Genomic DNA, 11,774 nt, shown 5'->3' on the forward strand with positions numbered 1-11,774 from the left:
ACATTAATGCTCTCTGACAGTGTCAGTCAAACCTGAACATTATTGATCTGTTAATGTAGAATTTATGTCTGAGCTGTTGTATTGGACTGCATTAGATTTTACAGATGAAGTACCACTGAGTGCATATCTGCTAATTATTGTGCCTTGCATAAGCAAAGCACAATACTACTCTTCTTCGGGCTTATTATTATTCTTCCGTACGTTTTTCGGCGCGCTATCAAAACGTGCGGCTCGGTGAGGACATTAGTGCTATGACTTTTGTAAGCGTTTCGCCAAACTGTTTGCCGATAAATCGCCAAAAACCGGTCCAAAAAATGAATGGGTGTGTATTGCGAGAATCTCCAACTGCCAGAGTGCGTGACATCATCACTAGAGTGTGGGGAGAGAGAAAAATTTGACAAAAAATACATTTGTAAACTGCTCTCAAGACCACAAATGTCACTCTACAGACATAATTTATAGATAGAAACGTAGGTAAATCCGTTGGGGTCGCAGTGATACCACTGCTGAAGCTGTCAGACAAATAGTCTTGGCGGGAGACGCACTGATGCGCCGGCAACGCCCTCTCACGGCCCCATCTACTCCCATGTTAAAATGGAGAGGAGAAATCTTGAAAGGAGCTCGTTGAACCTCTTCTCTCTCAATCTCCCCAGGTCACATTTTTTAACTTTAACCACTGAAACTCGGCAGTGCTATAGTCAACAAGATGACGACGCTCACGGTCTTTTCGGTTTTCATTTCGGTCGTTCCTGGCCATGGGTTCGAGGGGATTCATTTTAAATGTTTCTGTCTCTCTGAGGAGTTAGAGACAGAGAGAGCGTGCGCAGCTGCTGTGGGCTCCCCTGATTGCCATGACAACCAAAGCCTGCTCACACACACACACACACACACACACACACACACACACACACACACACACACAGCTAGCTACAGAGAATGACAAGGCATTAATAAGCTAGCGCTAGCTGGCTAGCTAAAGATAATTAGCAGGCGGCTAACAAACAAACAATTTAAAGCTGAATGATTTTAATATTAACACAAAATAAGTTCAATACACCTTAAATATTTTACCCTACTATGAGCTGTTCCTTAATTTACATTAGCACTCCTTCAGGAGCATAACACAATTAAACACATTAACCAAAGCTAGCACTTAGCTAGCGATTAGCACTTAGCTAGCGATTAGCGGTTAGCTACCTAAAGGGAATTAGAATGTATTAATATGCTAGCTCTAGCTAGCTAGCTAAAGAGAATTAGAAGGTATTAGAAGGCTAATTAATTAAAATGCTTTCCTAGCTAGAGAGGACAAAGGATTACTGTGCTAATTAAATGTCACAAAAGACACTGAAATTAATTAATTAACCATCTATTTCAACTTGTTACACATGACACAAGTTATACAGATTCAGTAATAAAACATGAAGTTAGATTTATTTTGACACTCAGACTGTTGTAACTGCACTATTGCTTTCAGGCTGAGGGTGGTGTTTCAAAATAAAAGTCTACATTGTTCATTGTATGTTAACAGGTAGAGGGTCTGGTGGACACTTTTCTAAAACTTTAAAAAACCTACACTGCCTATGACTGCACATTAAGAATAGTTTTCTTTCTTAATTATGTATTATTTATTAATATGAATATTGTTATTCATGTTATTGATAGCATTACTTATTATTGTTGTTATTATTATTACTATTATTATTATTATTATAACTACATATTTATTATTCCCATCATTGTGGTTATTACTTATTTAGTTACTTTACCTATTTTAATTAAACCATGACGTTTCCTGCATTATCCCAGGACAATATTATGCCAAACTCCATTTAAGAAATACCATATATTAACGATTATTTGCGTTTACATAAAAGCACATAACTGTAGAAACACAAGAAAAAACTCATCATATCTCAACAGTCTTCTTGTTAATTCGGCATCAATATAATACATAAATACAAACTTTTTGGCCGACTTTGTCGTGTCAACTGCTGCTATCACTTAGCACGTAGCTAAGCGCTAGCTTTGGTTAATGTATTTATGTGTGCTAGCTCTAGCTAACTAGCTATAGAGGATGACAGGTTACCAATATGCTATAGGGAGGATTACATGGCATTAATATGCTAGCGCTAGCGTGCTACAGAGCAAGACATGGTATTAACATACGGGCCAGAGCAAGGCACAATCAAAATCTCTTTAGGAATTTTCTAGTTAATATATGACAGTGTTATTAACCATTTACATATTTATATATTGTTAATGAATGCTGAGTAAGGTGTTGCCTTTTAAATGCTTTTCAATGTTTCTAATGATTCAATTTAGATTTTATTGGTTTAAGTTGTATTTAGGCTCATTATGTAAATCCCTTTGAAGTCTTTACAACACAGATATACTTTTAGCAAACAGCTGCAACATTTTAGGCCAACGCTTTTTTATTCAAATCAGTAGATATAAATATAATTTAGTTTTATTATATTTAATTCCATGTAGCTTTTACAAAAGATTTGGGATGTACGAGGAGGAATGGATAAAACCTATAAATGAAATTAATCAATCTGCAATCTACTTTTTCAACAGGAAGAATAACACATCACTGAAATATAATGACATCATCTCTGAAAGTGCTCTGATCCAATCAGGATCTCCCGCTGTCTACCAGCTGAAACCAAAGAAAGAGAAGATTGGAACTCTAACAAGAATGACTCTTGGTGAAAAAGATCTGAACAAGACAAACAGAACCATTTTACTTGTTGGTGAAACAGGAACAGGAAAATCTACTCTGATCAACGCTCTGGTCAACTACACCATGGGAGTGGAGTGGGAGGACAATGTCTGGTTTCAGATCGTAGAGGAGGAGAAGAGAAGTCAGTCAGAGAGTCAGACATCAGATGTGATTATTTATGAGATCTTTGGTTTTGAAGATAAAACTCTGCCCTACTCTCTGACCATCATCGATACTCCTGGATATGGAGATACCAGAGGGACTAAACAAGATGTCATCGTCAGTCAAAAATTATTTGACTTGTTCTGCTCAGAGGACGGAGTCCATGAGATCAATGCAGTGGGTCTGGTGCTGAAAGCGACTGAGAATCGACTCAGTGACCGTCTGAGGTACATCTTTGATTCAGTTCTGTCTCTGTTTGGAAAAGATATGGAGAAGAACATTGTTGCCCTCCTCACTCACTCAGATGGAAGATCACCTGAAAATGCTCTGAAAACCCTCGAGGATGCAAACATTAAGTTTGCTAAAGATGAAAAGAATCAGCCTGTTCACTTCCTGTTTGATAACTGTCAGTATGAAGACAGGACAGAGGACACAGAATACTTTAAACATGCAGATACAATATCAACAGAAGGACTGAGACAGTTAACAGGCTTTCTGGAAAAAACAAAACATCAAAACTTGAAGACAACTGTGGACAAAATAGACATCACAGTACCAAGCCAACAACAAAGAAGCATTAAAAATACAGAAACAGAAACTGTCCCATACAAAGCTACCCGCTGTACATCCTGTCTGAAGAACTGTCATTATCCATGTGGATCCAGAGAGCCCTCAGAGTGTTTGAAGATGGAAGAGGGCCACTGCACTTCATGTAAGTGTCCTGAATCAGATCATGTGACAGAAAAGAAGATCTATAAGGAGTAGACTAGAAGACCCTGAAAGATGTGAATATATGAAAAGAGTTAAACTGAAACATCTAGAGAAAAAAAATGGATCACCCTGATTGTTAATAATAATACAGGGACAAGAGTCGTCGAGAAGGTCCAGAAACTGGATGATGGAGATGAAAAATGACAATTAATTTCCTGTCAGTCAATGAACTGTCTGATAGTTTCAGCTGTACTTGTTTATTTTCATATGTTTAGTGTAAAAATATGAGTTTGTAAAGTAAGTGAAGCTTTTCTCTGCCATGTAAACAACTGGGACACAGCTAACAGCTCTGCCTTTAAATGGAGTGAGGACGCCCCCTGGTGGTTAATGTGGGGTACAACAGCTCCCTCCCTCCCCTATATCACAGACTAAACACAGTGGGGTCCTGTTGTTTTCTGCTTTCTGAGGGATATTCCTCTTATTATCATGTGTTCTTCAGTATGATTATGCTTTTGCTGCTATGAATAGATGTGTCTGATATATCCACCATGATATCACAATGTTTAAGCTGTTGGGAAACTAAATCCAAGTCAACTCATTATAAAGGAGTTGATCCTGGAGGGGGTTGATACTGTACCTCTTCCTGTGTCTTCTGTCAGCGGGATGTTTGTGTGGAGCACTTTAAGGAGGAGAAAGGAAGAGAAGAAAGGTCCAATAACACGTGCAGTGAACTCATGAACATCCTGTTGTTGGCTCCAGTTAATGTGTGTTATCTCAAAGTGCTCCAAGAACTGAGGACAGACTGCCTCTCCTCACTCACATCTGTGTAATGCTGATGATGGCTCTCGCTTGCAACCAATAAAGATCCACTGAGAATCTGAACATTGTGTCAGCTGCTAGTTTTCACTTTACACCACATTTTCTTTACTTTCTCTGAGTATTTAAGCTTTTTCTAAAGTGCTTTTCAGTCAGTACGAGGTTGAGATTTATTGTTGAAGTCTCAGTAAACGTCTCACTGCTATATAATATATAGAGAGTAACACTTTATCAGGGTTGGAGGATTACTTTAATGTAATCTGATACAGTTACTGATTACCTGTTCAAATAGTCGGTAAATGAATCCAAGTATCAGAGTTTTACTTGAACAGCAAATATGCAAATAAAGAGAAAATAAATATCAATAAGAAGTATCGATGTATCCTATAAGACAACAGAACAATTTAATGAAAAGAAAATAGGAACCAGTATTTTATCATCAACAGTTTGTCCTCTGCTCAGAGTATTTTTAAAGAAAAACTGATGTATTTTTATATTGTTGTAATAGTCCATATTTTAATACATGTAACTGTAATCTGATTACAATGTTTTTTTTTATCCTGATTACTGAGTCACATGTAATCTGAGGAACATATTCTGAGTTATTTGGACAGCATTGTAGTTTTGTTACATAAGAGCAGACCATATTTATTAAGTGTTATTAAAGGACAATGAGTATTATTGTGGTTCCACCTTATAAGGCTCATACTGAGAAATCTTATTAAGATCATAATTCATGTCCAACAACTTCTTCACTGACAATCAACCAGCAGTCATTAGGAGGTTATTGAGGGAAAACTCTTAATAAAAGGCCTAGTAGTTGTAGAATATGCAGAATAATGAATTTATATGTGACTTAAAATGACTAATAAAGAGATATTACCAAATATGCATTCTAATAAACTAGTTAATATTAACTAGCTAGTTATATGACTATATTTCTTGATTTTAAGGGGTTTAAGAAACCAAATTTTCCAAAAAAAGGAGCTTATTAAGTATTTATGATTATTAATAACATAAAAATAAACAATACAGACAAATAATTGATTAAAAATATCAGGAAAACTCTGATCAATATTAACAGGAAATAATCTGCTCAATATTCATCCTAATCTCTGGTTTTACACTCATACATTAGAATATTAAAATATACTGTGAAATATTCCACAGCGCTGCCACCTACTGTCCATAGGTGAAAACACACCTCACAGGAAGTTATGCAGCTCTTTCAGTTGAAAGGTTCAACAATTTACCAAAATAAAAGAAATTAAACCCACCAAGAAATGTGACCATACATTCTGTGTGCGTACTGCGTCACGTGTGCACAGTTACAGTTAATAACATAAGATCAATAATCCCATCGGCTGTGACTAATTCCTGATTTATTCCCATATTATGGTTTTAGTTTCCCACTATTGCTTCATCTCGTGTGAGTAAAAACGTAATATAAATAATATTATTAGTTATCAACATTTAAAGTTCAAATCCAACAAATCAAACTCACCTTTCTTCAACTAAAGTTCTGTTACCTTTGTCTTCTTTAATTGTGAAATGCACTGTTTGTTTAATATGTATGGAAGCTTATTTCTGCCAATGTGATGAAAAAAGAAGAATCTAAGTCATTATAATGAGAAACTTCCTCAAAATGATGAATTTGTATCTTAAAATTATAACTTAGCAAGTTTCTTATTATAATGACTTAGATTATTCTTTCTCCATCACATTGGCAGAAATGGGCTTCCATACACACCAGCAGCTTTAACATCTTTATATATACTTATATTATATATATTATATATTATATAGTGTGTTGTGTGTAGCATTAATAGTCAAACAATAAATGTACTCAAACTCAAATGTGATCTATAACTGTACTATAAGTGTGTAAAAGAGTGAAGTGGTTTGAATAGTTCGGAGTTATTTCTGAAGTATTGTGTATGTGTACTCGTGTGTACTGTTTATATTCCGTATTACAGCTACTGGCTGAATAATGAGTGCTTTCCACCGCCTTTAAAGACTAAAAACAGCTGATAAATCAATAACGAGACATCCGAGCAGCAGCCATTAACTTATTTATTATACTGAATTTACCAAAAGTAAAAGCAAACACTTGAATAAACAGTATTGTACATGTTTAGTCTGTTATCCTATGGTTTTTTGTGGTGGTTGTTTCTGAAAAGCATCCCACTGTACACAAGGCTGATGACCTTTTACAACCTTTGTTTTCTTTATTTTAAAAACACCCAAAAGCAGACGACGTGGACGCTCCGGCGCAGACGCTCTGGAGTAAGGCGGACACAGGTGTGGACACGACCCCTTCACTGCCACTGAGATACTGGGAAATCAGAAGGTCCAGACTTTAACTAGTACATAGAGAGGGGAGGGAGGGAGGAGAATACAAAATGTAATCATCAGCCACGTCGGCTCTCTGTGGCCCCTCTGACTCCAGAGCCCGGCTTCCTGTCTCTGTGGCCGACTGCGGAGATCTTTAACTGTACACGACTAACTGACATGCATCTGAGTAAAGCTTCAAATAGACAAGTGGGGACAGATATTCATATTCATTTATCATATCAGATGAATGTTACACAGAAATACTTAAAGGAAAATGCAGCATTTGTCAACCTGGGTCTTAATAACTCCCCCCTCCTACAGTATTGGGGCCTCAACGTTAACCGAGATTTGCTCAACTGCTATTGGAGCAGAGCAAAAAGGGGGAGGGGCTTAAGGTCAATTATGAGACGCAGGCTGAAAAATATTGAATTCCTTTAAGTGTGCATCTGGACTGCTGTAAACGTGGAATCCAACGATGGATTAATAATAATAATAATAATAATAATAAATCAAGGCATTTTTCTACACTTTGTTTTAATCCCGTCAGCTGACACAAAAAGCTGACTAAATGACCGAACGTCTTCCTCGTCAACACAAACACGTGATGTCATGTTCATGTAGAAACATTTCATTGGTAATAATGACAGAAAAGATCATAAGAGCTGACTTCAGTTCAGCCAGTTGGGTGATAAATGAAACACATTAACTTTGCTCCGAGGTGGTGACTGTGCAGTTTCAGCCAGATCTATAATACAGTGGTTCTCTTTATACCTGCTCACTGACACTAGCACTATATAATCCTGTAGCACTTCAAACCTTTGTTCTGTACGAGCTAATCCACGTCCCAAACAGAAAAAGACTCTACAAAATGGACATCAAATAAAAACCTAAATCTTCGGTCTGGAATGGAAATTTCAACAGTAGCAAAAAAAAAAAAAAAACATTCAGGTTTATTGACATTTCATGATATTCTCCACCTTGCAGGGCTTTTGTAGGCAAGAGAGCAATACCAATACTTCAATGTGGACTAAATTATAGTATAGCAAGGCCTGTAGTAAGAGTCCACAGTGCTAATGGTTGCCCTCGCAGATACCCTGACGGCCCTCTGTGTGTGAGTGTTTGGAGGGTCACCCTTCAGCAGGAGCAACGGGCGGGGGGCGGGCGAACGAAAGGAGGAGTTAAATATGGAAACTAGCACACATAAACGTGTGAGTTTCTCTGGGGGGAGGGGGGAGCAGGGGGCTGACGGGGCTTTAGAAGCGGTTGGGTTGATAGAGGACGATGCAGAGGTACCCAGAGATGACAGATGTGTGTGTGTGTGGGGGGGGGGTTAGAGGGCAGTTCTGGGGGGCAATTGCGGGACGCCGCCCCCCTTACTAGAAGGTCTTCCTGTGGATGGCACGTGCTCTGTCTTCTTCATATTCTCGCTTCGACACCCACATCTTCTTAAAGGTGTCCAACGATGCCAGGATGGAGCCGCTGCGGGGGGGGACAGTTAAATTATCTGTCACATCACATTTCATCCTCAAACACGGTCGGTGCTCAACTGAACTCTTACCCAATCCATGTGGAGTAGAGCCTCTCCTGGGGAGCAGAAATCTGGACGGGACAAACAACCACAGGTCACAAACACATTTCTACAGATATGGACCCGCTGCAGCAGCGTATCACAGAACCTGGACTCACCTTGATCTTCACGTCTTTGGGTGCCAGCTTCTTCACTTCAGTTAGTAGTCGTTCCCCAAATCCTGAAAGAACAGAGAGTGTTAATGTCAGTGAGACAGAGAGGATAGCAACCAGTTTGAATTACATGGGAGGCAGGAGGGGGTTTAACTCCCTGGAAGAAACTAAAGTTAACCCCAACCTTTGATCAGCGTCGACCCCCCACACAATACTATGGTGGAGTACAGCGTGCGTCTGAGGTCCATGTCAGACTTCTGGATGGCGTAGGCCAGGACCTCGTGGATCCCCGAGCTCTCGTCTCCTATCAGGTCGGGTCTGAACAGCAGCTCTGGGGCTCGGAACCTGGCCGGGCCGATCTGAAAAGGAGGACGCGGTTCAGAGGGTTTTTGGTGGTCGGGAGGTTTTCAACCTTTTAACATCTTTACAAAACCCTCGTCAGTGTCTGAGGGACTCACGTTTAAAGTGCTTCCATCGGGGAGAACGTACTGAGCCTTCTCTGTTTCTAAAGTCTCGTCCTTTTGCGGGTTGAGGGACAGATAACAGGCTCTCTGCAAAAGTTGGAGACACATTGGATTAGATAAAGTTCTTCATGTGTCAAATATAAACACTCCCCGCCTGCCGCCTGGCGCCGTTACCTCTTTGATGGTGCGGACGACCTCGAACTCTGCCGAGGTGTTGAAGTTGTAGCCTTCCTTGCGCAGCAGCAGGCGGAGGTACCGCGACACGTCTCGTCCGGCGATGTCCACGCGCATGATGGAGTGCGGGATGGCGAAGCCCTCGTAGATGGGCACGACGTGGGTCACGCCGTCCCCCGAGTCCAACACGACACCGGTGGTGCGACCTGTGGCGTACCTGCGTGAAACAGAGGTCACACCATCATCATCATCATCATCATCATCATCATCATCATCAGTCTGGATGTTTGTGTTCGATAAAGGTTGGAGAGCTCAAATAATCGTCCACTGACAGTGAGGAACATCAGCTAGCAGCCCGGTTCACAGCAGGTAGAGTGCGTAAGGAACTGCTGACGGGGTTTATGTTAAACAGGAAATGTACTCGTCAAGTCTTCTGTTAGTTGGACAACCCGCTCTTCCTCCTGAGCCACAGCACGTGAAGTTGTCCAACAGATGAAATAAATACACAGTAAACACACAATATGTAAAAAGTTTTTTCTGAGAAATAAATGAATATTTTTCAGTCATAATTTGTCAGATTTGAGGTAGGTTGAGTGTCTGGTTACAGTCCTCGTAGATTAATCTGCAGTTTATAAAGTAAGAAGGGTTTTATTGTTGGTTTTTCCTCCAAACAGACTTTATAATGGTGCAGTATCGACTGTACAGCAGATGACTGTCACGCTGTGTGTAACAACAATAACACACTGTACACCGCACACAGCCTCACTCGACTATAAGTCAGCAGTAATGGTGACACTTTGGTTCTCAAACCACTGAAAAGTTCCAGAAGTTGACATAAAACTGGAGAAGCTGATGAAGAGGAGGCACAGAGACTGTGTACTCACAGGCTAAGGACCGCCTGCATGGAGATGAAGAGAGCGGGAACGTTGAAGGTCTCGAAGAAAATCTCCGCAGCCTTCTCCCTGTTCTTGCTGGGGTTGAGAGGGGCCTCGGTCAGCAGTACAGGATGCTGTGAGACACCAACAGGGTTACGGGTCAGATCTGCCGACCTTCATCGTCACGGTGCTGCGTGAGAGGAGGAGCACTCACCTCCTCGGAGAACGTCTGCAGTTGCTCCTTGGAGTAAACGTACTGCCAGATCCTCTCCATGTCGTTCCAGTCCTTCACTATCCCGTGCTCCATCGGGTACCGCACCGACAACAAGCCCCTGTGCTCCTGGTCGCCGGGGGGACGAAGACGAGAGACACATGGCAGTTATGTGACAACGGCAGCTCGTAAGACCGGAGCGGACCAGTGTTTACATCCAGATCCAAGATCCCTAACTGGAACAACTCAAAAGAGTTTGAAATGTGTTCCACATCTTCCTCCTAATGCCAAACTCCAGTGTGACTATCGAGGGAATAAGGGTCAGTTGTTCTTATGTGTAGATATAATTCTGAATAAAAGTACACATTGTGCCCTCAAACACACAAACATACCCTCAAAACCTTTTCTAACTGAATCCTTACTGTGTGACTCTGGTGGTTTGCTTCGTACACTCAAACTGATGTGAGGAAAGGAGAATGTGTGTGAGTGTGTGAGTGTGTGAGAGAGAGAGAGAGAGAGAGAGAGAGAGAGAGAGAGAGAGAGAGAGAGAGAGAGAGTTACCTCCGCTTTTGGTCCGATGAAGAGGTCTCCCTCCAGGGCTCCCGCCATCACGCGCACATGCTTGGGACGCCCCACACTGAATCACACACACACAGAAACAGTCAGTAAAGTGAAGATAACACAGACGAATACACACAATAAAATATATACACACAATAAATATATACACACAATAAAATATATACACACAACTTTATGGACTTTACTTTTTAAGCAGTAATATCGTCTGCTCCTCTTAAACTCGAGTATTTCCTGTTTAAATCATTACAAATGATACAATTAAGTCCTAGGAAAACTTTATTTATTGTCGTTTATATACAAAGTGATTACAACTGAGTGACTTAGGAACACTTACTAGTTAGGGAAACAGTATTTGGGGATCTGGTCACCTGCAAACCCAGCCTTGATAACCCCCGAACCCTGAGGAAGACAACAGAGATCGGACATTTAGGCTCAACATCACAGAGCAACAGCTGAACTAAGAGCTGCGGTGGTTTTTAATCTCTAAGGCAGTGTGTGTCTGAGGGGGGGGGTCATAAGACACAGCCGGAGGCCACCAGAGAGTCACACACTCAGACACCCGACCAGCAGCTCGCACAAACACTGCGCCCCAGATCTGCTCGCTTTAACAGCCACTCTGTCCTGTAGCAGCAGGGATAGCAATGATCTACCTGTGGGGGGGGGGGGAGACAGGTGACACTGAGACAGGTGAACAGACTTACTGTGAGCCATCAGTGTCTGAGTGCACGATACAGTAAATCCACCATATTGAGATTATTACATATAATAAACCACCTGGAGAACGAGGTTAGTCGACTCTCTTCATGTTGATAATATTTGGATTTAATTTCTTTAAGCTTCTTGATTTCTGTGTTTGAACCTCTGATAATTAATTAATTAATACAAATTCAGATGGTCTTTCATCCATATGAAGCTGTTCTTTAAACTATCACCACGTTTTATTAAGTTCTAATAATTAATCTTCCAGTATCAATAAATCACAACATATTGACTCCTGATCCCTCCGACTGTGTGAAGGTACAGCTGATTCAATAACACTGTGT

At 40.6% G+C, this 11,774-nt stretch overlaps 2 protein-coding genes across 2 annotated transcripts in view; one reads left to right on the forward strand and one right to left on the reverse strand.

The window, feature by feature from the left end:
* The window catches only part of LOC127370934 (uncharacterized), a 55,934-nt gene extending 52,285 nt beyond the window's left edge, over positions 1–3,649 (forward strand). The window contains exon 6 of the mRNA XM_051413438.1: positions 2,578–3,649. Coding sequence (XP_051269398.1) covers positions 2,578–3,649 — 1,072 coding nt within the window. The remainder of the gene's footprint in view (positions 1–2,577) is intronic.
* A 2,817-nt stretch (positions 3,650–6,466) lies between these two features.
* Positions 6,467–11,774, reverse strand: part of actr1b (actin related protein 1B) — a 6,197-nt gene continuing 889 nt past the window's right edge. The window contains exons 2-11 of the mRNA XM_051411856.1: positions 11,066–11,130; positions 10,711–10,786; positions 10,153–10,278; positions 9,948–10,072; positions 9,064–9,280; positions 8,884–8,976; positions 8,610–8,784; positions 8,432–8,493; positions 8,304–8,344; positions 6,467–8,224 (exon numbers count right to left, since the gene is read on the reverse strand). Coding sequence (XP_051267816.1) covers positions 8,122–8,224; positions 8,304–8,344; positions 8,432–8,493; positions 8,610–8,784; positions 8,884–8,976; positions 9,064–9,280; positions 9,948–10,072; positions 10,153–10,278; positions 10,711–10,786; positions 11,066–11,130 — 1,083 coding nt within the window. The 3' untranslated portion in view covers positions 6,467–8,121. The remainder of the gene's footprint in view (positions 8,225–8,303; positions 8,345–8,431; positions 8,494–8,609; positions 8,785–8,883; positions 8,977–9,063; positions 9,281–9,947; positions 10,073–10,152; positions 10,279–10,710; positions 10,787–11,065; positions 11,131–11,774) is intronic.

This window comes from Dicentrarchus labrax, unplaced genomic scaffold (genome assembly GCF_905237075.1).
Source record: "Dicentrarchus labrax unplaced genomic scaffold, dlabrax2021, whole genome shotgun sequence".
Taxonomy (NCBI): domain Eukaryota; kingdom Metazoa; phylum Chordata; class Actinopteri; family Moronidae; genus Dicentrarchus; species Dicentrarchus labrax.